Source organism: Dipodomys merriami, unplaced genomic scaffold, assembly GCF_024711535.1.
Source record: "Dipodomys merriami isolate MVZ:Mamm:240054 unplaced genomic scaffold, mDipMer1.0.p SCAF_125, whole genome shotgun sequence".
NCBI classification, from domain to species: domain Eukaryota; kingdom Metazoa; phylum Chordata; class Mammalia; order Rodentia; family Heteromyidae; genus Dipodomys; species Dipodomys merriami.
Window position 1 is genome coordinate 2,515,122 of NW_027202549.1, and position 27,022 is coordinate 2,542,143.

Here is a 27,022-nt window from a genome sequence, read left to right on the forward strand (position 1 = left end):
AAACACCCCGTCCCTGTGGATGGATTATCTTCATTTAAGGAGGTCATCTCTCAGTCAGAATGGGTACACAGGTATGTCATATTTTATCTCCTATAGACCCTTCCCACAACTTCATTTCCTCTGTGGTTCATGTTTAGGCATGTCACCAGTCTGGTTAAGATCCTTTGAGGGGCTCAGTAGTAGAGTGCTTGCCTTGCATGCATGAGGCCCTGGGTTCGATTCCTTAGCACCACATAAACAGAAAAAGCTGGAAGTGGCGCAGTGCCTCAAGTGGTAGAGCCACGCGCCTTGAGCTGAAGAGCTGAGCGACAGGGCCCAAGCCCAGAGTTCAGATCCCATAAACTACAGGAAAAGAAAAATCCTTTGATCCTGAATTTAAGGAACATTGAAGCTAGACTTGAAGTACACCAGAGAGTATCTAAAGGGAGGGATAAAATTCATCAAATCAACCCAAAGACGTTCTAGAACCAACTACGGCTGAGACCAACCTGCCCTGTTCTGATTCTTGGGGACCTTTAGGGTCCCTCTTGCTTCCGCTGGCCTGCCTTATAGAAATGCCCTTCCAGCTTGGGAGCAGCCACATGACCGAGACTGTCAGCTGCCTTTTACTCTTCAGGGGAGACTCTACCACCTGCCCTGAGTACACAACTTTGCAGACCTCAGCAAAATAGCCATACAGATGACAGGAGGAAAACAGCCTCCCCACTGCACAGCAACCTAACATGTACCATGCCTTTGCTACTAGATAAGGTGAAAGGAGGGGTGGAGAAGGCACACAACACTGTAAGCACCTTTTGCCCAGGCTGATTTCTGTGCCTGCTTTGGCCCCAACAATGTTGGGACTTCCTCATCCAAAGGGATTTTGGCATGCCTTACTTGAGCTAATTCTGGAGTAGTTACAGGGTCCCCAACAAGCAGATCTCTTGTGCAGACAATCTTATTTGTGGCTGTGTTGGCTTGTTACGGTGCTTTCTTCCAACAGGCTTAACTCTGGAGTTAGGAATAGACATTCCAAAGGACTTTCCAAACTGATGGCAAACCCATTACCTAGACAACCACTTCCAGGTTGGAATCCATTTCTGAGATTAGAGCACTGACTTAGTTTAAGAATCCAGGATACCCTGCAGTAAGGAGGCTATGTTCAACACGAAGGTCCCAGATCCCTGAGCTCTGTTCTTGAGACAAGTTTAAGCCTAACCCCAACATCTCATCAACCAGAAAATCACAGCAGAGGGTTCCACAGCCCTAAGGCTGTACTATTGCTTTAGTTCCCTGTTCTTGACAGATCATAGCATTAACTCTTCAATGTGTGGGCAGGGGAGCGTGCAGGTCTTCCATTGATGCTCCTAACTATGCATCCTGATTCTCTTGTGAGATTAAGAAGCACAATATTAGCTGGGTGCCTAGCTACTCAAGAGACAGATCTGAGGATTGCAGTTTGAAGCCAACCCTGGCAGGAAAGTCCATGAGACTATCTCCAATAGACCACCCAAAAGAAGCTGGAAGTGGCTCATAAAGCTCAACATGATAGAGCACTAGCCTCAGCATAGAGAGGCTCATGGACAGAGCCCAGGCCCTGAGTTCAAGCCCAGGACCAGCAAATAATAATAAGGCAAATAATGAATGGTTAATACTAAAAATGCAAAACTAAGAATTGTAATGTTTCGTGTCTAAACCCAAGTATGCACTCTTGATAGTGGAGCAGCTTCTCCCCTGCAGGAAGCCTGGTGAAGCCAGTGGCTTTCTAATCCACAGGGATGATAGGCAGTAGCCATCATCCTTGTGCCTGCCTTGGCTTTGGAGGCAAACAGACATGAAGAAGCCATTACCACACATCTCTGGTACCCAAATAGACATAGGAATAGAGGGACATGAGCAGAACTTGTAGAAAATGGTCGTTTTATTCTCTAATTTCTACTTTTCTCGTTAGCCTCCCAAAATTGTGTGCCCAGAAATAAAATATGACATTCACTTTTAATTCCCCAGTTGGAGAAAGTGGTAACAGAATTTGCCTCCAGGGAAGGAGAAAAATGGAAGATAATCCAACATTTTGTACCATATGCTTGTTGATTTGAAATTTTAAAGGAACAAAAAAAAGCTATTCAGGCGGCTGAGAGCTGAGGATCCCAGTTCCAAGCCACTCAGTAAGTCCCTAACACTTATCTCCAATTAGTCACCAGAAAAGCTGGAAGTAGCTGGGTGCAAGTTGCTCACACCTGTAATCCTAGCGACTCAGGAGGCTGAGATCTGAGGATCAAGGTTCAAAGCCAGACCCGGCAGGAAAAGTCCATGAGACTCATCTCCAATGAACCACCAGAAAACAAAGTGGAGCTGTGGCTCAAGTGGTAGAGCCCTCACCTCGAGCTGAAGAACTGAGGGAGTTTTAACATGAGTGGTAGAGATTCTCTCTTCAGAGCATGTACAGATAGGAAGAGACCTAGGTTCTATAGAAACATAGGAAATGGAAGAGATGAACCCATCCAACATCCACTCTTGATAAATCATCCAAGAGTCAAGGATACAGAAACAGTAACAGCAGGACTGGGAAGGTGGCTCAGTGGTAGAGTGCTTGCCTTCCATACATGAGACCCTGGATTTGATTCCTCAGCACCACATAAGCAGAAAAAGCTGGACTTGGCGCTGTGGCTCAAAGTAGTAGAGCACTAGCCTTGAGGCGAAGAGCTGAGGAACAGCACCCAGGCCCAGAGTTCAAGCCCCATGATTGACACACACACAAAAAAAGTAACACCATATATACAGTGGGAAATGGACTAAATAAGGATGTGTGTGTTGTCTCTGGCTGAGTACAAAGTCCTACCTTGTTCTCTGCTTGGAGCAGGGATTTTTTTTTTCTTCTGTTGGTTGTGGGGCTTGAACTCAGGGAGGGCCTGAGCTCTGTCCCTGTTTGTGCTTAAGGCTAGAGCTTTGAACCACAGCACTGATTCCAGGTTTTTGGTGGTTCATTGGAGATAAGAGGGCTGGCTTCGAACTTCAATCTTTAGATCTCAGCCTCCTGAGTAGCTAGGATTACAGGCGTGAGCCACTGGTGCCCAGCAGAGGAGGGATTCTTGTTTGCTGTGCTGGTCCTCTGGTTTGAACCAGGGCCTAGGCAGTGTCCCTGAGTTTGTTTTGCTCAAGGCTACCACTCTACCACTTGAGCCACGGCTCCATTTCCTACTTTTGTGGTGATTGGTTGAAGAGTTTCATAGGCTTTCCTGCCCATGCTGACTTCCAACCTCCAGCCTCAGATCTCAGCCTCCTGAGTAGCTGGGATTACAGGAGTGAGCCAAGAGCAAGTATTCCCACTGGTATTTTATTTTCCCCAGAGGCAGCACAAGGTCATGAAAAAGAGCCATAGGAAGTCATCCCCTTGAAGCTTAGTGCTCCAGACTGGAATGCTGAGAGGGTGTGGGTAGTTACTGTTCTTTCATTGATGCTTTTCTTAGGTCCTACAGAGCCTACTTCCCTACCTGGCACCAGTTGGAGACAGAAATCTACCTGGGCAGACTGAGCCGACCTCATAGACTGGAACGGTAGGACAGGATCTTAGCTTTTCTGCAGGGAGTTTGCCAGTCCTGGGGGGGGGGGGTCACTAGGCTGGGCAAATAGACTGCCAAAGAAATGAAACAACCCATCAAGACACATAGGGTGTGGGGGGGAGGATATTAAAAGATGAAGTCTCTATTCTAGTTGCCTGACCAATGGGAGTCTCTCTCAGACCAGCAGCAGAGTTTGCCCTGGGACTGAGACTTGAACATAATCATTTGGATCAGTAAGTTACACATCAAGAGGTAGATAGATGGTAATTTGTCTTAGGGGAGGGGGTTGAGGGGAAGGGGATGTCATAAACTACTGCATCTGCATGCCTCTCCCACAAACAGGTCTCCTAGATCCCCCCACCCGCACCCCCACACACACACACTGTGATCAGAAGACAGGTACCCCCTCCCCAAACTAACATTAGCCCAGACTGACATTGACATCTGCCCTTGGATGGGCATTGGTGGTCCAGGACACCTTAGAGGAAGAAATACATCCCGGGGGGGGGGGGTACCCACATACACACACACACACACACACACACACACACACACACACACACACACACACACACACACACATACACACACACACACACACACACACACACACACACACACCGTCGATGATGAGCCGTGTGAGATGCAAGCTCTCATGGCTTTGGCTGTGGACGGATTAGACACGATCCGATTAGAGCCTGTGCCCCCCACCCCACCCCACCTTTCCAGGCTCTGCCAATGTCTGCCCCACCCTGGTAGGGACCTCCCCCCAAAGGAACCCTCCCTGCAACACGGGGGGGGGGTTGGGGTGGGGAGTAGAACGGGGGGGAGGGTTTGGCACAAAAACCCTTTCGGGCTCTTCCAGATTCCATATTGGGGGCTCCACCCCGAGCTTGCAGGTGCTGGGGGGGAGGGAAAAAGGGGGTGTCTGAGCCTACCACGTTTCCCCCTCCACTCCCCGCCCCCATCCTGCCCCCACCCCTGCCTCCATACTCCCCGCGTTGGTGGATGGGTTGTTGGGGGGGGTGTCCCCCCCGGCTCGCCCCTCTCTCCTCCCCTGCGCACCAGGTCTGCAAGCCCTTGCACCTGTCGGCTCAGCGCCTGCCCCCCCCTCCACCCTCACCCCCGGCCCCCTCCACTCCCGGGGGATACAGATCACCCCCAGCCCCCCCGCCCTCCGGCCCCCTGCAGGAAGAAGGAGAGAGGCGGGCGTCCTCGCTACGTGCGGGGTGTGGGGGGGGGAGGTGGGGGCGGCGCCGAGCGCGGCGGCGGCGGCGGCGCGGGAGGCGGGGAGGCGCGGCGCGCGCGCGGGGACAGCAGCGGACGGCGGCCGGCAGCGGCAGCGGCGGCGGCGGCATGCGGCGGCTCGCGCTGCCCACCTGGGGCTGAGTCCGAGGGGCGGCCCGGGGGCCGGCGCAAGGCTGCGGCGCAGCGGGCCGGGCGGAGCGCGGACGGCGGGCGCGGCGGCCTGGAGACCGGGGGGTGGTGGTGGTGGTGGTGGTGTGAAGGGGGGGAGCGCCGCCGCCGCCGCCGCCGCCGCCGCCGCACCATGGGCCGAACCCGGGGTGGGGACCCGGGCCGGGGACCACCCCCGCCGCTGCTGCTGTTTCTGGGGGTCACGTTAGTCTTCACTGCTGGGGCCGTGCCGGGTAGGTAATCGACTGGAATGGGGGGCCAGGCGGGGAGGGGGGGGGATTCAAGGTAAACCCCTCGTGCCCCACCCCGAGCTGGTGGGGTGCAGCGGTGGGTGAAATGTGGGTGACGGTGTGTGTGGGGGTGTCCCCCCCTCTCCTGGCTTCACATACAGGTGGAGTCTTGAGAGCTGTGGCCAAGGGGGCGGGGCACCGCCTTGCCCGCCGCCTGGGACCCAGACGGGGAGTTCGGGGGAGGGGAGAGAAGGGAGGGAAAAGCGAGAGAGAGGGGGGGATGCACTGCAGGAGAAAAGGAGGGGTAGCACGGGAGGGTGGGCAGACTGTGGGGGTGCTGCCGGGAGCAGAGCGCGCGGACCACAGGGTGGGATGGGGAGACAGGAGGGGGTGTGGGGAAGGTCTCTGTGGGCGTGGCCTACATGCCGGGGCGTGGTCTTTAGGTTCTGGGCGTGGCCTGTGTGGGGCGTGGTCTTGCTCGCTGGGCTGGCCTATTCGAGGGCGTGGTCTTCACGTGGGGCGTGGTCTCGCGCGCTGGGCTGGCCTATTCGAGGGCGTGATCTGCATGTGGGGCGTGGCCTATTCGGGGCGGGGTCTGGCTGGAGGTGCGGAGCCCGGAGGGTAAGACTTCTGACCCGTCCTCCCCCCCCCCCCGCCAGAGTTGGGGGCCCTCCTGGGGCTTAGCCTCTCACTCCGCGGGTACTGTCTGTCTGTAGCTGGGCTGGAACTGGGGGGGGGCAGTGGGAGATGGGGGGGTAACCACGGATTTATGTATATTTCTTTGACGGGGGGCGGAGCTTAATCTTGGGGCGCGGGACGGTGAGGTTCTGAGAGCCGAGCAGCATTGGTTGCCACTAGGGTGGACGGACCCTCTCCCCACCACCTCCTGGATGCCCTCCCACTCCTGACACCACCCTCCCTCCCGCCCACAGCGCGCGAGTCAGGCAGCGCCATCGAGGCGGAGGAGCTGGGAAAGAGCGGCCTGGCCTGGGCACCGCGTGCCAATGACACGCGGGAAGAGGCTGGCGCGGCCGTGGCTGGGGGAGACAAGACCACGTGGACGGCGCCTGGCGGCCAACCGGCGGCCGCCGCTGCCGTGGACCCCGGGGTGGGGCCCGAGGAGACACTGGAGGCCTCGGCAGCCGTGACGGGCACAGCCTGGCTGGAGGCAGACAGCCCCGGCCTGGGCGGAGTGATGACCTCAGAGGTGGGCAGTGGCGAGGCCCAGGCCCTTCCAGCGACCCTCCAATCCCCCGATGAGGCCCTCGGGCGATCGACGATGCCCCCGCCCTCCCCTGAGGCCACTGTAGCCCACGGACCACCCGCCCCTACGACTACGGATGGCCGGCTGGGCGCAGGCTCTGAATCCCCCAAGGAGAGCCCCTTGGAGGTTTGGCTGAACCTGGGAGACAGCACACCCGACCCTCAAGAGCCAGACCCCACCCACCCCCTTAAAGGCACCCTAGAGCCCCAACTGCCGTCCGAAATCATTGACATCGACTACTTCGAAGGCCTGGATGGCAGAGATCGTGGTGCAGACCTGGGGAGGTTCCCGGGCTCCCCCGGGGTCTCAGAACCTCACCCCGAGGCTGACGGAGAGACCCCTTCTTGGAGTCTGCTTGACTTATACGATGATTTCACCCCCTTCGATGAATCCGATTTCTACCCCACCACGTCCTTCTATGATGATCTAGAGGAAGAGGAGGAGGAGGAAGAGGAGGAGGACGAAGACAAGGATGCAGTGGGAGGTGGAGACCTGGAAGATGAGCATGACCTTCTGCCCTCTCAGAAGCCTGGGGTGGGGCCTGGTGCAGGCCAGCCCACTAGTCGGTGGCACGCTGTCCCTCCACAGCATACTCTGGGGATGGTCCCTGGTGGCAGCATCGCCCTCAGGCCCCGCCCAGGAGAGCCGGGCAGGGACCTGGCCAGCGAAAATGGCACTGAGTGTCGCAGTGGCTTCGTGAGGCATAATGGCTCCTGTCGGTCAGTGTGTGATCTCTTCCCAAGCTACTGTCACAATGGCGGCCAGTGCTACCTGGTGGAGAACTTAGGGGCCTTCTGCAGGTAAGGGTGTGTCAGGCACCTGAGTTGGAATTTATTTAAAAAAAGAAGAAGAAATCACCTGAAGGGAGTAGATGGGGGGAGGGAAGGAGGCTGGGAATATGACTTTAGTGGTAGTGCATGAAGTCCTGGGTTCAATTCCTCAGTACCACTTTAAGCAAAAGCCGGAAGGGGCGCTGTGGCTCAAGTGCTGGTTTTGAGCAAAAGCAAGCTCAAGGACAGTGCCCAAGCCCTGTACCCAGAGATTGTAGATTCCCAAGTCAAGGGAGATTTTATTAGCCAGTCTCACACCTACCATCCTAGCTACCCCAGGAGGCTGAGGATCATGGTTTGAAGCCAGTCCAGGGAAAGAAACTCCATGAGACTTATCTTCAGTTAAGCACCAAAGAAGCCAGAAGTGGAGCTGTGACTCGTGATAGATCACTAGCCTTAACCAAAAAAAAAAAAAGGCTCAAGGACAACACCCAGGCCCTGAGTTCAAGCCCTAGGATCTGCACAAAACAAAAGAAAGAAAGAGATTTTACTCAAAGCCAGGTGTGGTAACATATGACTGTGATCTCTGTTCTGGGTTGGGGATGGAGGGTAGAATTGGGAGGATGACCATTCTCTTATCACTGAGAGGTTTCTAAGAAATAAGATTTTGTGAGTCCTCTACACATTGTGTCTTCACCCAAATCACTCTATGCAAAAGGCAAGGCTTCTCTGAAGGTTTTGCAAAGAAGCCTTTGTGAGACTGAAGGTTAGTTTGTGCGTGTGCATGTGCATGTGCGTGCGTGTGTGTGTGTGTGTGTGTGTGTGTGTGTGTGTGTGTGTGTGTGTTTTCCTGGAGAATGCTGGCCATGTTCATAAACAGGGCAAGCACTGAGCTGGGAATGTGGCTTAATGGGTAGAGTGCTTGCCTAGCATGCATGAAGCCCTGGGTTCAATTCCTCAGTACCACATACACAGGAAAAGCCAGAAGTGGTGCTGTGGCTCACATAGTAGAGTGCTAGCCTTGAGCCAAAGCAGCTCAGGGACAGTGCCCAGGCACTGAGTTCAAGTCCCAGGAATGGCAAAACATAAATAATAAATAAGAAGGCAAGCCTGGAAACTCACTCTGGAGGAAGGATGGCTTCTGCAGGCAGCAGGCAGGCAAAAACTGAAGGAAGGAGGTGGGCATATGAAGTAATAGTGATGAACCTGGAGGAAAAGCCAGAGGAGTGTCCACTTCACAGGAGAAATCAAGCTGGGTCTTTCCTCAAACCTTGTGGATGGGAGGTGTTTCTTCATTATGTATGATGGATCTTTGCTTCTGTGTGTGTGTGTGTGTGTGTGTGTGTGTGTGTGTGTGTGTGTGTGCTGGTCACGAGGCTTGAATCAGGGCCTAGGCACTGTCCTTGAGCATCTTTGGCTCAAGGCTAGTTAGTGCTCTACCATTGGAGCTATAGCACCACTTCTAGGTGTTTCTAAATAGTTTGTTAGAGATAAGAGACTCACAGACTTTCCTGCCCGAGCTGGCTTTGAACCACTCTCCTTAGATCTCAGTCTCCTGAGTAGCTAGGATGACAGGTGTGAGCCACCAGTGCCTAGTGGCTCTTTACTTTCTATTTCCATTGAAGAGTTTAAACATCCCTGAAATGGCCTCAGCCACATCCTACACCTTGTCAGTGAATACCTGTGTCATCTCACTCACCAGGGAAGTTCTGCTGTCTCCTTGAGAGCATATTGCCTTCTCCTGGAAGGATTGCAAGTCAGGGTTGATCCAGGTGCTACAAGTGAAGTACTGCACTCCGACTCCTCTGAGTCTTATTCCCATTGGTTTTGGGAAGAACATGACTCGTTTTCTGTAGGTTTCTTTTTAAGGTGTTATTCTCAAAGTTGCCACTTTTTTTTCCTAGTCCTGGAGTTTGAACTCAGGGCCTGGGCTCTATCCCTGAGCTTCTTTTGCTCAAGGTTAGTGCTCAACCACTTGAGCTACAGCGCCACTTCCAGCTTTTTTCTTTTTGCTTATGTGGTGCTGAGGAATTGAACCCAGGGCCTCATGCATGCTAGGCAAGCACTCTACCTTAGTAAGCCACCTTCCCAGCCCAATGCTGCTGCTTTCTTTAGAACTATGTGAAGACTAGTTTCATACAGAAAGCCATGAGGCCTGGCTGGCAGCTCATGCCTGTAATTCTAGCTACTGAGGAGCCTGAGATCTGAGGATCAAGGTTTGAAGCTAGCCCTAGCCAAGGAAATCCATGAGACTCTGATCTCTGATTACCTACCAGAAAGGCTGGAATTGGAGCTGTGGTTCAAGTGATAGAGTGCTAGCCTTGAGCAAAATAGCTCAGAGGCAGTGCCCAGGCTCTGAATACAAGCACCAAAAAGTAAAAATAAAAAATAGAGAAGGGGGGATAGGAGGAGGAAGAGGAAGAGGAAGAGGAAGAGGAGGAGGAGGAAGAAGAGGAAGAGGAGGAAGAGGAGAAAGAAGAAGAGAAAGAGGAGGAAGAAGGAATAGGAGGAGGAGCACTGAACGTTGTACCTTTGGCACCGAAGCTGAGTTCCAGTTCTATTCTATAGATGATCATGACCCGTAGGGTCACTAATACAGGATGTGACCCACACAGTTCTGGTTGGAGTTGTCCAACCATTGCCAAGAATAGGTTCTCTGATTTAGAAATTAAGGCAGGCCAGTGCCCGTGGCTCATACCTGCAATACTAGCTACTCAGGAGGCTGAGATCTGAAGATCAAGGCTCAAAGCCAGGTCAGGCAGGAATGTCTGTGAGACTCTTATCTCCAGTGAACCACCAGAAAACCAGAAGTGGCGCTGTGACTCAAGTGGTAGAGTCCTCACTTTGAGCTGAAGAGCACAGGGACAGTGCCCAGGCCCAGAGTTCAAGTCCCACGACCAAAGGCTGGAAGTGACGTCGTGGCTCAAAATAGTCGAGTGCTAGCCTTGGGCCAAAGAAGCTCAGGGACAATGCCAAGACCCTGAGTTCAAGCCCTAGAACTAGTGAAAAAAGAAAAAGAAAGAAATTTGGAAGACCTTGCCCACTCATTAAGGGCTACCAGAAATTTGAGGGAACTCTGGTTTTACTTCCATTTGGTAAAGTGTTGTGATGTTTACCTTGAAGGATGGAGAATCTCTAATGTAAAATCATCTCATCCTACTGAAGGTCTAGGTGTGTGTGTGTGTGTGTGTGTGTGTGTGTGTGTGTGTGTGTGTGTGTGTGTGTGTGTGTGTGTGTGTGTGTGTGTGTGTGTGTGTGTGTGTGTGTGTGTGTGTGTGTGTGTGTGTGTGTGTGTGTGCTGGTTCTAGGTCTTGAACTCAGGGCCTGGGCGCTGTCCCTCAGCTCTTCAGCTCATGACCAGGGCTCTACCACTTGAGCCACAGCTCCACTTCTGCTGGGGTTTTTTGTTTGTTTTGTTTTTTGTTTTTGTTTTTGGTGGTTAATTAGAGATAAGAGTCTCATGGGCTTTTTTTTTTTTTTGCCCTGGCTGACTTCTAACCATGACACTCAGATCTTATTGAGCCACTAACACCTGGCTTTTTTTTTTTTTTTTTTTGCCAGTCCTGGGGCTTGAACTCAGGACCTGGGCACTGTCCCTGAGCTTCTCTTGCTTAAGCCTAGCACTTGAGCCACGGCACCATTTCTGTTTTTTCTGTTTAGGTGGTACTGAGGAATCGAACCTAGGGCTTCATGCATGCTAGGCAAGTACTCTACCACTAAGCCACCTTCCCAGCCCACAAACCTGGCATTTTTAACCTTCCAAGCGAGCTCCCTCATCTGTGTGCAATGTGGAGTCTTTTGCTGGCTCTAGAGAGCTGTAGATGCACGCAGGACCTTCTAGAACTGGCGAGGAACTCCCAAGTAGAAGAGTGTGATTGTCCTTTTCCTTAATCTGCTGGGCGTTGCTGCTCATGGGGTCCACAGTCTGTCTCCACATGCTCACTCCAGTCCTCCTCGCTTTAGCTGCCCTTCCAAGATCACCTTCCCAGACTCCTGCACCTACTCGGCACACCCAGGCCTGGCCAAAGGCTGGAAAACTATTTTACATTCCACTCACAGGGAACTGCTGAGCTTTTTAGTTACAGACCGCAGTGTGCCTTTGTCTCTGTCACCCTGACCCACTGCAGGCGAAAAATGGGGGGGGTGGGGGAGGGTGGCAGGGGGGAGCTATGGCAGAATTCCTCTAGAACTCTAGGTTAAGAGGGCCCCCACTTAGAGAGGGGGGATCCGCATTTCCCTAGCAACCCCAAACACTATAGTCTTTTCCCCTACCCCCACCCACCCGCCCGTGACTACAGAGGGGGTTCGGTTTGGAAAACAAAAGACAAATGATTCCTTCGGTTGGTGATGTAGAATAGACGATTCTTTGGCCACCTCTCCCCCCATCCCCCCCCTCCCCCGCCCCAGCTCTTGGACCTCTTTCTCTAGTGTGTCATTCACCCTGAGGTTCATGTCCTCTCTCCTTTGCCTGCCACTGTATCCTTCCACATCTTTTCCTCTTTGAAGCAGCCTGGTTCCCATGGAAACAGCAATGTCATTGGAAGAGTTGGAGCCTGGGAATGTCCCCAAGGGCAGAAGAAAGTCACTCCACAAAAGGACTGAGACCCACCCAGAGAGTTGCTTCTCAGTCTGTTTGCTTGATAAGTTCTCCTAGTCAGAGGGCCACTTGAGGGGCCAAACTTGTGGGGTATGAGGAGAAGGGGAGGCGGCCGAGATAAGAAGAAGATATACATCCATCTTTAGGTTTTTTTGTCCTTGTCTGCCAGCTCCTGATTTTTTTTTTTTTTTCAGTGTCTGGTTAACCAGATGAACCAGATAGGATACAAAGTAGCCAGCTCAGCTTTTATGTAGGGTGGATCCTGGGGCTAGTACCCATAGCTCTTGTTTATCCTGAGCCTTCATCTGTCTTTTATCCAGAAAGAGGCCGGGGCAGGCAGAGGACCCGATAGAACCCTGTGGTTGTCTTGCTTGAGGCTGCAGGGCAGAAGATGCAGGTTCCTGTTTATCTGCAGTCACTCAATAGCTGTATTAAAACTCAGCTGTTGGGCTGGGAATGTAAGGATCACCATTGGAAGCCAGGCAGGAAAGCCCCTGGGACTCTTACCTCCAATTAACCACTCAGAAAAAGTCAGATGTAAGGCTGGGAATGTGGCTTAGTGATAGAGTGCTTGGCCTAGCATGTATGAAACCTTGGGTTTGATTCCTCAGTACCACCTACACAGAAAAAGCAGGAAGTGGCACTGTGTGGCTCAAGTGGTAGCGTGCTAGCCTTGAGCAAAAGAAGCTCAGGGACACAGTGCCCAGGCCCTGAGTTCAAGCCCCAAGAATGGCAAAAAAAAAAAAAAAAAAAAAAAAAAGGATGGGATGAGATCTGTACAGATTAAGGGGTAGACAGTCCCAAGAGCAGGCTGTGGGGGTGAGCATTGGGCTCAAGGACGTGACCCACGCTGCCTGCCCCATCCCCTCCATCTCTCTATGTTACTGCTGCAGGTGTAACACACAGGACTACATCTGGCACAAAGGGACGCGCTGCGAGTCGGTCATCACTGATTTCCAGGTGATGTGTGTGGCCGTCGGCTCGGCCGCCCTCGTGCTGCTCTTGCTCTTCATGATGACCGTGTTCTTTGCCAAGAAGCTCTACCTGCTCAAGACAGAGAACACCAAGCTCCGCAGGACCAGGTGAGGCTTGGCCATCTGACCTCGCTGGGTGGAAGGTACCCACCGACCTCTGACCCCAGGAACTTAATCATGAAGGTTTCTGGCACCTGATGTCTACCTACCACTAGCCCTTTTGTTCATGCTAAACATTCACTCCCAAGCCGGGCACTGGTGGTTCACGCCTGTCATCCTGGCTACTCAGGAGGCTGAGATCTGAGGCTTGTGGTTTGAAGCCAGCCTGGAAAGAAAAAAGTCCATGAGACTCTGATCTCCATTTAAGTAGTAGAGTGCTGACCTTGAGCAGACAAAGCTAAAGGGCAGTGCCCAGGCCATGAGTACTAAGACTCAGTACAAGCACCAAAAAGAAAAAGTAAAAGAAAAGAATCTCATTTCAGCAATTGCTTCGACAGCCATGCCTTGGTGGGCATCTGAGAGTCAGCCCGCACTTCCCATTAGATATCTGCTTCCAACAGTCTCGTGTGACTTATACACTATGAAAAAAACCACTCTTGGGTTTGTGTGGGGGGATGTATGTATGTGTGCACTGTGAGTGTGGTGTTTCACTTTTTGGTTTTGGATTTTTTTTTTTTTCCCTTGGTGATTGTCCTGGGGCACGAACTCAGGGCCTGGGCGCTGTTCCTGAGCTTTTGTGCGGAAGGTTAGCACGCTACCACTTGAGCCACAGATCTCCTTCAGCTTTTTGTTTTTGTATGTGTGTAGATTTCCCTACCTGCTGTGGCTTTGAACCACAATCCCCAGATCTCAGCCTCCTGGGTAGCTAGGATGACAGGCGCGAGCCACCGGTGCCTGGTATAGAGAAATCATTCTTATCACTAAGACAAAGAAAAGTCTTTTTAATGGAGCTGGGAAGGTGGCTCAGTGGGAGAGCGCTTGCCTTGCATGCATGAGGCCCTGGGTTTGATTCCTCAGTACCACATAAGCAGAAAAAGCCAGAAGTGGCACTGTGGCTCAAGTGGTAGAGCATTGGCCTTGAGCTGAAGAGCTGAGGAACAGCGCCCAGGCCCAGAGTTCAGGCCCCATGACCGACAAAAAAAGAAAAAGAAAGAAAGAAAGAGAGAAAGGAGAGAGAGAAAGAAAGAAAAAGAGAGAAAGGTCTTTTTAATATGTCATTGAAGTCCCAAAAAGGGACTAGAAGCTGAGCATCGGTAGTTCATACCTATAATCCTAGCTACTCAGGAGGCTGAGATCTGAAGACTGTGGTTCAAAGCCAGCCCAAGCAGGAAAGACTATGGGAATTTTTTTTTTTTTTGTCAGTCATGGGGCTTGAACTCAGGGTCTGGGCGCTGTCCCTGAGCTTTTTTGATCAAGGCTAGCACTCTACCACTTTGAGCCACAGCACCACTTCTGATTTTCTGGTGATTAATTGGAGATAAAGGGTCTCACAGGTTTTCCTGACTGAGCTGGCTTTGAACCGTGATCCTCAGATCTCAGCCTCCTGTGTAGCTAGGATTACCAGCACCCGGCTCCATAAGACTCTTATCTCCAATTAACCACCAAAATTTAAAAAGCCAAAAGTGGAGCTGTGGCTCAAGTGGTAGAACACCAACCTTGGAGCACCAAAGCTCAGGGACAGGGTCCATCCAGGCCCTGAGTTGAAGCCCAGAGAGAAGGAGAGAAAGAGAGAGAGAGAGAGAGAGACTGGACCTCAGATTCCTTAGGACCCAAGAGACAATTTAAGCAGTGCTGACCCCAACTTCTCTTTCAGCCTGTTGCCCCCATTAATTCCCCCTGGCCTTCATGTTACAGAGCATGTGACCGAACGACTTTTTCCCGGGTCCTGGGGAAAAAAAAAAACAAAACACCATCTGTTGCTCGTGGGTTATGTAGACTCATGCAATGTGCAGACGCAGGCAGCTGCCCAGCCTTTCAACGAAGCACCATTGTGCCTGTGCGTTGAGGCGAGGGTTTATCTGCACACGTGATGACTCCGGAGAGACACCATCCAGGACCCTGGGCTCCTCATCTCGAGCCTGCTGTGAGGGGGTGGGGAAGCAGAGGGCAGGAAGAAGGGACCATCTACATCAGGGCACCAATGGGGAGCGGCAGCTTTCCGGGGAAGTGTGGAGGAGGAGCATCAGACTCTTCCAAAGATGGGTCATCAATATAGATCTTCTTCATCTGTTTGTTTGGGGATTTTTTTGGTTAGCTGTGGGGCTTGAACTCAAGACCTGGGCACTGTCCATGAGCCTCTTTGTGCTCAAGGCTAGTGCTTTACCACTTGAGCCACAGCACCACTTCCAGCTTTCTCTGTGTATGTGGTGCTGAGGAATCCAACCCAGGGCTTCATGCATGCTAGGCAAGCACTCTACCACTGAGCCACATTTCCAGCCATTTTGTTTTGGTCGATTGTGGGCCTTGAACCCTGGGCTTGGGTGCTGTCTTTGAGCTCTTCAGCTCAAGATGAGTGCTCTACCACTTGAGCCACAGTACCACTTCTAGTTTTCTGGTGGTTCAATGGAGATAAGAATCTCACAGACTTTCCCATTGGGCTGGCTTTGAACCATGATCCTCAGAGCTCAGCCTCCTGAGTGGCTAGGATTACAGGCATGAGCTACAGGCACCTAGCTCATCTATTTTTTTCATAAAAATGACTCTACATGGGCAGAGAATGTGGCTTGGTGGTAGAGTTCTTGCCTTGCATGGCTGAGGCCCTGGATTTGATTCCTTGGTACCACATAAACATAAAATTAATAAAATAAAAGGAAAAATAACCATTAAAATTATTTTATTTTTTAAAGAAGAGTCTCAGCCCGGCACCAGGGGCTCACGCCTGTCATCCTAGCTACTCAGGGGGCTGAGATCTGAGGATCACGGTTCAAAGCCAGCCCCCACAGGGAGGGCCGTGAAACTCTTATCTCCAATAAATCACTAGAAAACCGGAAGTGGCGCTGTGGCTTAAGTGGTAGAGCACTCACCTTGAGCTGAAGAGCACAGGGACAATACCCAGGCCCAGAGTTCAAGCCCCACAATCAACAACAACAACAAAAAGAGTCTCATGGGGAAAAAAGAAATTGCTTGGTCACTCATATACCTTGTCATCCTAGCTACTCAAGAGGCTGAGATGTGAAGATCGCAATTCAAAGCTAACCTAGGCAGAAAAGTTCCATGTGGTAGAGTGCTAGGTCGCCTTGAGCCAAAAAGTTCAGAGACAGCACCCAGGCCCTGAGTTCAAACCCTGAGACTCCCACATACACACACACAAATCCTGAGCCAGGTTACTGCACCGAGAATGCTAATACGTGCTCACAGCTGAAACTTCTGCAGTTTTATTGATTCTACCATGCACATTTTTTTACGCACATATTAACATCTCTGAAATTGGATTGTGTCTTACAATATCTGGCATTTTACCATCACTGTCATCCAGATGGTCGTCATGATGCAGTGGTAATTGCCTTGCATGTACAAAACACGGTCATAGCTGTTCATATCGTTGTCAGCTTTTCTTTCTTTCTTTCTTTTTTTGGTCCGGTTGTGGGGCCTGAACTCTGGGCCTGGGCGCTGTCCCTCAGCTCTTCAGCTCAAGGCTAGCACTCTACCACTTGAGCCACAGCACCACTTCCGGCTTTTTTTTTTCTGCTTATGTGGTGCTGAGGAATCGAACCCAGGGCTTCATGCATGCAAGGCAAGCACTCTACCACTGAGCCATCTTCCCAGCCTGGGGCTTGAACTCTGGGCCTGGGCACTGTCCCTCAGCTCTTCAGCTCAAGGCGAGCGCTCTACCACTTGAGCCACAGCACCCCTTCAGGTTTTCTGGTGGTTCATGGGAGATCAGAGTCTCACGGACTTTCTTGCCCAGGCTGGCTTTGAACCATGATCCTCAGGTCTCAGCCTCCTGAGGAGCCAGTATTCTAGGCTTGAGCCACCATGCACCTTCCCATTTCACCAATGTTTCCTCTCCTCTTCTGTCCTACCAGCAAATTTCGGACTCCATCCGAGCTTCACAACGATAACTTCTCCCTCTCCACCATAGCAGAGGGCTCTCACCCAAACGTAAGGAAACTTTGCGACACTCCCTGTATCTCCTCCCCCCCTGCCCGTGCCTTGGCTCACTATGATAACGTTGTCTGTCAGGTAACTTGCCTTTCTTCACATCTCCCCTTATGCATGCCGACCCAGCCCTCCCCATCTCACCCCTGCCCACACGCTTGGGCTGTTTCACAGTACAGAATTTCCATTGCTTTGGGGGTTAGCTCAGGACCTCTGTGGGGACAGGGAGGGGGGGGGAATGAGGACAGGGCGGGGGGGGGGGGGGGAGAGGGGGAGTTGTCCTGTCTCTGACCAGCAGAGTTACAGGTAGTTGAGATCTTTTTCTAAGATGACTGGTGATTTTTTTTTTAATTTAATTTTATTGTTTGTTGGTCCTGGGGCTTGAACTCAGGGGCCTGGGTGCTGTCCCAAAACCAGAAGTGGTGCTGTGGCTCAAGTGGTTGAACACTAGCCTTGAGCCAAAGAAGCTCAGGGACAGTGCCCAGACCCTGAGTTCAAGCCCCAGGACTGGCCAAAACAAAACCAGCCTGGACAGAGATATTCAAGGACCTTATATCTAATGAACCAGCAAAGTACTCGACAGGAGCTCAGGGGCAGGACTCAAGTGGTAAAGCACCAGCTATGAGAGAGCGTAAGGTGTGCGCATGCTCTCTCTCTCTCTCTCTCTCTCTCTCTCTCTCTCTCTCACACACACACACACACACACACACACACACACACAAAGTAAATCTGCTGTTTTGGGATGTGGATGATGTCCACAGCCCTCCACTGGCCCCCTTCAGGTCTGCACCTCGGCCACTGTGAGTGGCTGAGCAGCCAGCCCTGGACGGAGACCTCAGGAGACTGGTGAGGGCAGACAGAGGAAGCTGAGCCAGCTCCCGTGCACCTGGTGAACAAAGTCACCTGCAACCCATGCGCAGCCTGCCCAACCCCCACCCTCAAGCTGCCCCTTTCTGCCTTATAATAGCAGCTATGGAAGGAATTTGGGGGATCCCTTGGCCCTCTAAAGATTTGACAGGCCTGGGGCTGGGAAGGTGGCTCAGTGGTAGAGCGCTTGCCTTGCATGCCAGGGGCCCTGGGTTCTATTCCTCAGCACCACATAAGCAAAAAGAAAAAAGCCGAAGTGGCGCTGTGGCTCAAGTGGTAGAGCGCTAGCCTTGAGCTGAAGAGCTGAGGGACAGTGCCCAGGCCCAGAGTTCAGGCCCCATGACCGGACCAAAAAAAAAAAAAAGATTTGACAGGCCTAAAGATCTGATCAGAGTGTGTGTGTGTGTGTGTGTGTGTGTGTGTGTGTGTGTGTGTGTGTGTGTGCGCCTGTCTGTCTGTCTATCTGTCTGTCTGTGTCTATGTGTGTCTGTGCCAGTCTCAGACTTGTACTCTGGCTTTTTTCATTCAAGCCTATGTCTCTACCACTTTGAACCACAGCTCTACTTCTGGTTTTCTGGTGGTTTACTGAAGAGTCTCAGGGATGTTCAAAGCCCCGACTGGCTTTGAACTGTGATCCTCAGATCCCAGCCTCCTGAGTAGTTAGTATTACAGGTGTGAGCCTTCAGTGCCTGGCTATACATTAGTCTATTCCCTGGACTTTATGTAGCCATTTAGTGCTTACCCCCCCCTCTCTTTCTCTCACTCTTTTTCCCGTCCTGGGGCTTGAACTCAGGGCCTGGGCACTGTCCCTGAGCTGCTTTTGCTCAAGACTAACACTCTACCCCTTGAGCCACTGCGCCACTTCCGGCTTTTTCTGTGGATGTGGTACTAAGGAATTGAACCCAGGGCTTCCTGCATGCTGGGCAAGCACTCTACCACCTTAGCCACCTTCCCAGCCCATCCTTTAGTGCTTTTGCACTTCCTTTCAATCTTTCTTACTTGCCCTCCCTGCACTTACATGTGTGTGGTTGCCTCCTTCCCATAGAGCTTTGCATCTGGACTCCAGGCCTGTATCTGTCTTACCCCAGGGTAATGAGGTACCCATATGGCTGGGACAGAGCACTGGGAAAGGAGCCCACAGTGGTTTCCAGAACCTATGGCAGATGTCAATCCTACTCCCTCCTGACTAGGAACATCTTGCCAAGCCAAAAGCAATGGGGCCATCTACTGTGGGATTCAACGACCTTGGGTCTGATAGGCTGGATTCTAGAGGAGACACTGGCAGGTTAGTGGGGGCGGAGGAAATCTCTGTCTTCGCCTAGCTGCTACTCCACCTGTTCCCTTTGTGGGCACTCCGCTTGCCCAGGAGTCCTGTTTTTGTTTTGTTTTGCTTTGTTGCTGGTCCTGGGGCTTAAACTCAGGGCCTGGTGCTTTCCCTGAGCCTGTCTATGCTCAAGGCTAGTGTTTTACCACTTTCAGCCACAGTTCCACTTCTGGTTTTTGGTGGTTCATTGGCAAGAAGAATCACAGACTTTCTTGCCCCAGATCTGGCTTCCAACCACGATCCTCTGATCTCAGCCTCCTGAGTAGCTAGGATGACAGGCGTGAGCCACCAGCCCTGGGCTTGCTTTCCCCCCCACCCTTTTGTTGATCATGGGGCTTGAACTCAGGGCCCAGGTGCTGTCCCAGAGCTTATTTGCTCAAGGCTAGCACTCTACCACTTGGAGCCACAGCTCTACTTCCGGTTTTCTGGTGATTCATTGGAGATAAGAGACTCACAGACTTTCCTGATATGCTAGGATGACAGGCATGAGCCACCAGTACCTGGTTCTGGCCACTACTTTTGTAAGAACTACTTTCCTATAAAGAACCTTCTAATAAGCAGGGTGCTTGTGGCTCACGCCTCTTATCCTAGCTACTGAGGAGACTGAGCTGTGAGAAGCATGGTTCAAAACCAGCCCAGGTAGGAAAGTCTGTGAGACTCTTATCTCCAATGAACTAGCAAAACCAGGGAGTGGAAGTATAGTTGAAGTGGTAAAGTGCTTTGAGGGGAACAAATGGGGCTCTGAGTTCACAGACACACGCACACACACAACGCACAAAACAGTAACTGAAGAAACACCTTAGCAGATAGATATTCGTTGTTGCTGCTGTTTTGTTATTGGTGATAGTGGTGGTGGTGGTGGTGGTGGTGGTAGTGGTGTGTGTGTGTGTGTGTGTGTGTGTATGTAAGCATGTGCGTGTGTGCACACACACATGCATTCCAGTCCTGAGGCTTGAACTCAGATCTGGGCACTGTCCTTGAGCTTTAGTGTTCAAGGCTCTCTAGCTACCACTTGAGCCACAGTTCCTGCTTTTTGCTGGTTAATTGAAGCTAAGTGTCTCACGATCATTCCTGCCCAGGCTGGCTTTGAACCTTGGTCCTTAGATCTCAGCCTCCTGAGTAGCTAGGATGACAGGTGTGAGCCACTGGTACCCCGCTTACTTTTGGTTTTCTCTAAAGCCTTTGAGGTTTTCTGCTTCATTCAACTAGACAGAAAAACTTGAGAGAATTATTTGATTGTTCTACCCATTGTCTCTATTCCTCTTTTCCCCCAACTTGTCTCCTCTTCCAGGATGACCCTGGTGCTCCCCACAAAATCCAGGAAGTCCTCAAGTCCTGTCTGAAAGAGGAGGAGCCCTTTAACATCCAGAATTCCATGTCACCCAAACTTGAGGGTGGCAAAGAAGACCAGGCTGACTTGGAGGTGAACTGTCTCCAGAATAATTTAACCTAAAGCAGAACAAGAAGAGAGGAAGGGGGGTGGGGTGGGGGCAGGGAAGGAAAGGAATTTCCCCTTGTACAGAGTCTATTTCTTGTAACCATTTGTTAAACTCTTTTTTCTTTTTTTTTTTTCTGATCTCATGGCATGCTTTGATGTATTTTGTACAGGAGGGGGAAATACTTAAAATAAGCAAAGGAACTGAACAGAATTGCATACATTGGATGTTTTGTCTGTACATTGCTACTGCTGTGATTTCTAAACCTACGCTGTTATATTCAACTGACTTTTTTTTTTGTACTTTGACCCACCTTTTTTTGGAATACCAATACACACACACACACACACACACACACACACACACACACACACAAGTTCTTGAAATAAAACTTTTTAAAAAGCTATATCCATTTTCTTTTCTGTTTAGGTGGTACTGAGGAATCGAACCCAGGGCTTCATGCATGCTAGGCAAGCACTCTACATTTCCAGCGCTCTCTCTCTCTCTCTCTCTCTCTCTCTCTCTCTCTCTCTTCTCAGGTACTGGTGCTTTTTAACTGGGCCTCTTCACTTCTAGCTTTCTGCTGCTTAATTGGAGATATGAGTCTTGTGGATTTGTCTCCCTGGAGCTGGCTGTGAATTGTCGCTCTCAGATCTCAGCCCCCTGTTGGCAGTTATAATCCAGCCACTTCTTTCTTTGTTTTTTGTTTTGTTTTTGTCGGTTGTGGGGCTTGAACTCTGGGCCTGGGCGCTGTCCCTCAGCTCTTCAGCTCAAGGCCAGTGCTCTACCACTTGATCCACAGCACCACTTCTGGTTTTCTGGTGGCTCATTGGAGATAAGAGTCTCACGGACTTTCCTGCCCGGGCTGGCTTTGAACCACAATCCTCAGATCTCCGCCTCCTGAGATGCTAGGGTTACAGGTGTGAGCCACCCAAAACCTGCTCCATTTCTCACTTTCATCAACACCTGAGGTACAAGCCAACTGAAGTTGTGGAGGCTGTGACCAGATGGGGAGGGTCTTAGAAGTCCAGGCACCCAATGGGAACTGATTCAACAGAGAACTTTCTAGAACATTTTGCCTGAGTTCAGTCTGTGATAATCCAAGTTGTTGGGCTCCTTTGGCTGCCTAATTCCTACTGATCCTGGATTTATATTCTGTGCCTTGTTATTTTGTTTTCATTTCCTGCTAGTTCTTGTTTTTGAAAAGTGATTAAAATATCTTGAGTCCTGGGGCTGGAACTCAGGGCCTGGGAACTGTCCCTTGAGCTTCTTTTGCTCAAGACTAGCTGCTCTACCACTTGAGCCACAGCGCCACTTCCGGCTTTTTCTGTTTTATATGGTACTGAGGAATCGAACCCAGGGTTTCCTGCATGCTAGGCAAGCGCCCTACCCCTAAGCCACCTTCCCAGCCTCTTCTCAACACATGTAGGAGGGCTAGGAAAACCCAGGCAGGAAGGGGTGCAGAGGGAGACAGTGGAAGCCCATTGAGCAAAATCACCAGATGTTGCCAAGAGTCTGTCCTGGGGAAGGAAGGCAGAGGAGGGTTGGAGGATGGACTGATTGCTATCCAGCCTGTCGTCTTTCCTGCCAGGGTTTGTGGCTGCCCAATGAGTGTAATCAAGAGATCTGGACAGTGAGACTCTCTGGAGAATCCTCCTGCTTCCCTAATAGCTCTCCTCACCCTATTCCCAACAGCATTTGCTTCATTCTTGGGACAGATTCTCCCTGTACTCTAGTGCTTCTTTCCTCTGTCACTGTCTCTGTCTCTGTCTCTCTCTCTCTTTCTCTCTCTCAGGTACTAATACTTTAACTGGGCCTCTGCTCTTGAATAGTTCTTTTTTATTCCTGCCTGGCACACTCTACTATGAGAGCCAGGCCTCCACTTCTAGCTTTCTGCTGCTTAATTGGAGATAGGAGTCTTGCGGACTTGTCTCCCTGGAGCTGGCTGTGAATTGTCGCTCTCAGATCTCAGCCCCCTGTTGGCAGTTATAATCCAGCTACTTCTTACTTTTGTTTTGTTTTTGTCGGTCGTGGGGCTTGAACTCTGGGCCTGGGTGCTGTCCCTCAGCAATTCAGCTCAAGGCGAGTGCTCTACCTCTTAAGCCACAGCACCACTTCTGGTTTTCTGGTGGTTCATTGGAGATAAGAGTCTCTCTGCCACTGGACCACTAAGTCACATTCCCAGCCCACTCGAGTGCTTTCTGATGTTACAATTAATCACTGTAAAGTAATTTTTCCCTCCTTGATCCTGGGGCTTGATCTCAGGGCCTGGGCACTGTCCCTGAGACTCTTTGTGCTCAAGGCTAGCACTCTACCACTTGAGCCACAGCACCATTTCCAGCTTTTTCTGAGTACTTTATTGGAGATAAGAGTCTCACAGACTTTTCTGCCTGGACTGGCTTCAAAATGCAATCCTCAGATCTCAGCCTCCTGAGTAGCTACGATAACAGGAGTGAGCCACTAACACCCAGCAAAATATTATTATTGTTAATGGTATAAACCATTTATCTTTGGGCATTAGTGGCTCATGCCTGTCATCCTAGCTACTCAGGAGGCTGAGATCTGAAGATCATGGTTCAAAGCCAGCCCAGCAGGAACATCCATGAGACTCTTATCTCCAACGAACCACCAAGACAACCGGAAGTGGTGCTGTGGCTCAAGTGGTAGAGCGCTTGCCCTGAGCAATAAGAGCTCAGGGGAAGTGCGCAGGCCCTGAGTTCAAGCTCCAGGACTGGGGGGGGGAAAAAAATCTTGGCTCTCTGTTTGGGTCTACCCTCTTGTTGCTGGGTGCCTCCCTTCTCTGCAGAAGAAAGAGAGTTGGCCTTCTCCTTTCTTGGCAGTGCCCGTGTTCATTTGAAGTTACCCACGCCAGGCCCAGTGGGCAATCTGAGCTTCCACCATTAATCACACGGCCTGCTGCAGCTGCCCCATGCAGCGAGCTTTGAGGGTCAGCCAGACTCTCTGGTGGGAAATGCTCACTGCTCTAATTGGGCCTCTCTAGGGAAGTAGCAGGCCCTGGGTCACATTTGTCTTTCTTCTGATGGCCATAGCACCCTTGCCAGGGGACAGCCGGCTTCCTGGTGCAGCCGGCTCTGTAGCCAGCCAGGGCAGAAGTTCACTCTTGTTCTACAGATGAGGGAACCACGGGACAGTCTGGGTCCCTGCCCAAGGCAATCACCAGGCCAAGTCAGGTTACCCAGAGTAACCATCAGAAAGTAGGTGACATGATCCTGCCTCCCCTAATTTGCTGGCAATGCCAATGAGTTCCCACAGGAAAAGAAAAAAAAAGAGCTCGCTTGGGCTTACATAGTCACCCAAACCCTGTCCAATACCAGGCACAGGACCGGGTATCATGAAGAAATATCTAGGTGAGAATCATCACACTCACCCAGAAATCCTGCCAGACCTAAAAAAAAAAAAAAAAAAAAAAAAAAAAAAAAGCCAACAGGGCTGGGAAGGTGGCTTAGTGGAAGAGTGCTTGCCTTGCATGCAGGAAGCCCTGGGTTCGATTCCTCAGTACCACATCCACAGAAAAAGCCACAAGTGGCGCTGTGGTTCAAGTGATAGAGTGCTAGCCTTGAGCCAAAGAAGCTCAAAGACAGTGCCCAGGTCCTGAGTTCAAGCCCTTGGACTGGACAAAAAAAAAAGCCAACAAGCCAAGCACCAGTGGCTCACGCCTATAATCCTAGCTATTCAGAAGGCTGAGATCTGAAGATCACATTTTAAAGCCTGCTTCAGGAAGAAAATTCGGAGAGATTCTTTGTATTATTGCATTATTATTATTATTATTATTATTATTATTATTATTATTATTATTATTATTATTATTATTTGCCAGTTCTGGGGGCTGAACCTGGGCACTGTCCCTGAGCTTCTTTGGCTCAAGGCTAGAACTCCACCACTTGACACACAGCACCATTTCTGGCTTTTTCTGTGGATGTGGTACTGAGGAATCGAACCTAGGGTCTCATGCATGCTAGGCAAGCACTCTACCACTAAGCCACATTCTCAGCCCTCTTTTTGTTATTGTTGTTGGTCATGGGGTTTGAACTCAAGACCTGGGCACTGTCTCTGAGCTCTTTTTGCTCAAGGCTAATACTCTACCACAATTTCCGGTTTTCTGGTGGTTCATTGGAGATAAAAGTCTCATGGACTTTCCTGCCCTGACTGGCTTTGAACCAAGATCCTCAGATTTCAGCCTCCTGAGTAGCTAGGATTACAGGTAAGAGCTATCAGTGCACAGCTTGAAAGAATTTTTCTTTTTCTTTTTCTTTTTGGCTAGTCCTAAGGCTTGAACCCTTGGCTGGAGCACTGTCCCTGAACTCCTTTTGCTCAAAGTTAGCACTCTACCACTTAAGCCACAGTACCACTTCCAGCTTTTTCTGATTTTATTGGATATAAGAGTCTCACAGACTCTCCAGCTCCATCTGGCTTCGAACTGTGATGCTCAGATCTCAGCCTCCTTTGTAGCTAGGATTACAGGTGTGAGCCACCAATGCCCAGTTGTTCAAAGTATTATCTTTTTTGGATGGTCAAGGGGCTTGAACTCAGGGACTAGGTGCCATCCCTGAGCTCTTTTGCTTAAGGCTAGTGTTCTACCACTTTGAGCCACAGTGGCACTTCCAGTTTTCTGGTGGTTCATTGGTTCAAGCCCCAAGACTGGCAAAAAAAAAAAAAAAAGCAAGAAGTGGAGGTATGGTTTACATGGTAGAGAAGGCACCATCCTTGAGTTAAAAAAAGCTAAGGGACTCTGACCATTCCCTGAGTTAAACTTGAGTACTGGGCTGGGAAGGTGGCTCAGTGGTAGAGCACTTGCCTTGCATGCATGAGGCCCTGGGTTCGATTCCTCAGCACCACATAAGCAAAAAGAAAAAAGCCGGAAGTGGTGCTGTGGCTCAAGTGGTAAAGCACTAATCTTGAGCTGAAGAGCTGAGGGACAGTGCCCAGAGTTCAGGCCCCACGACCAGACCCAAAAACAAAACAAAACCTGAGTACTGGCATGCACATACACACACACACACACACACACACACACACACACACAGAATCACCGGTGAACCAACTATAATTGCCAGGTACCACCTGTTCCTCTGTTGCTAGCTCTAGAAGCCAGCACCCCATTCTTCTGGCTGTGTTGGTCCTAGAGGATGTGCAGAGCTAGTGGTGTTAAAAGCGAGCTAATGATGACGAGGAGGGGAGGAAGTGTGAACAGTGCTTTGTCAACTGTGAAGCTGGTGTTCTTCCGTTCCTTGGGCTGTTGTTTCTCCCTAGCCCTGGGTTTCCCTGCATGACACTTTAGCCTAAGACAGGGGTCAGCCCGTTCCTTGTCCCCCTACCTCACATCATTTGAGCCTCCGCTGGCACAGATCCAACCACAAGCCACCTGCTTCCAGAATCTTGTGCCCCAAAATGGCACCGATCCTGTGTCTCTAAGGGTTAGGTCTGAGAGGAGACCGAGGCAGTGTGCATACAGTTGGGATAGGTGGGGCTGGGAAGGTGGCTCAGTGGTAGAGCGCTTGCCTTGCATGCATGAGGCCCTGGGTTCGATTCCTCAGCACCACATAAGCAAAAAAGAAAAAACCGGAAGTGGCGTGCTAGCCTTGAGCTTGCTGCTCCACCTGTAGCCATCCGTGTGTGTGTGTGTGTGTGTGTGTGTGTGTGTGTGTGTGTGTGTGTGTGTGTGTGTGTAGATGCTCCACTCACTCCATGCATGTCTCCTTCAAGGCAGCAGTTCCTTGCAGGGACTGCAAAGCCCTGCTGGGTGTCGGTGGCTCATGCCTGTCATCCTAGCTACTCAAGAGGCTGAGATCGGAAGATCATGGTTCAAAGCCAGCCAGGGCAGAAAAGTCCGAGAGACTCTTATCTCTGATCAACCACCAGAAAATGGGACATGGAGCTGTGGCTTAAAGTGGAGCATAAAGAGATCAGGGACAGTGACCAGGCTCTGAGTTCAAGCCTCACAACCCACAAAAAGAAAAACATTCAAACAAACAAAAAAACACAGCCTGGTTATCTTACTCTAGGCTAGAGAACCCTGATGGTAGATTACTCCAAACCTCCTGGAGAGATCAAGGAATTGTCAAGGGCTGACATTAGGTTGTAGCATCTGGGATGTGTGTGTGTGTGTGTGTGTGTGTGTGTGTGTGTGTGTGTGTGTGTGTGTGTGTGTATGTGCATGGCTTAAATTCAGGAGCCTGGGCACTTTCCCTTAGGTTTTTCTCTCAAGGCTGGTGCTCTACCACTTGAGCCACACATCCACTTCTGGCTTTTTGCTAGTTAATTGGAGATAAAAGTCTCCTTTCTTCCTGACTCCAGTTTCTGTCTTCTCTTGTCCATTCTTCAACATTCACTCCTTTATTTTTTGTGCTGATTCTGGAGCTTGAACTCACAGCCTGGGCACTGTCCCTGAACTTCTTTTGCTCTAGGCTAGCACTCTACCACTGAGTCACAGCACTACTTCTGTTTTTTTTTGTTTTTTTGGTTTTTTTTTTTTTTGTGTGTGTTTCT

General features: G+C 50.8%; 1 protein-coding gene across 2 annotated transcripts; it reads left to right on the top strand.

Moving 5' to 3' along the window:
- The first annotated feature begins 5,051 nt into the window (after positions 1 to 5,051).
- Cspg5 (chondroitin sulfate proteoglycan 5) lies at positions 5,052 to 20,921 on the top strand. Of its 2 annotated transcripts, none has more exons than XM_070017700.1 (5): positions 5,052 to 5,188; positions 6,118 to 7,249; positions 12,710 to 12,898; positions 16,816 to 16,972; positions 20,371 to 20,921. In XM_070017700.1, the coding sequence occupies exons 1-5, from the start codon at positions 5,089 to 5,091 to the stop codon at positions 20,530 to 20,532; spliced, it is 1,740 nt and encodes a 579-aa protein (XP_069873801.1). In that variant the 5' UTR covers positions 5,052 to 5,088; the 3' UTR covers positions 20,533 to 20,921. The 2 variants fall into 2 exon arrangements, with proteins under 2 accessions (XP_069873801.1, XP_069873802.1); XM_070017701.1 differs by having other exon boundaries at positions 16,816 to 16,891.
- Positions 20,922 to 27,022: the final 6,101 nt, after the last annotated feature.

Bases quoted from the DNA above. Each gene is read 5' to 3' on its own strand.
- Cspg5 (XM_070017700.1), top strand. From the start codon at position 5,089: ATGGGCCGAACCCGGGGTGGGGACCCGGGCCGGGGACCACCCCCGCCG. The intron at 5,189-6,117 runs GTAGGTAATCGA...TCCCGCCCACAG, and splicing joins CACTGCTGGGGCCGTGCCGG to CGCGCGAGTCAGGCAGCGCC. The intron at 16,973-20,370 runs GTAACTTGCCTT...CTCCTCTTCCAG, and splicing joins ATGATAACGTTGTCTGTCAG to GATGACCCTGGTGCTCCCCA.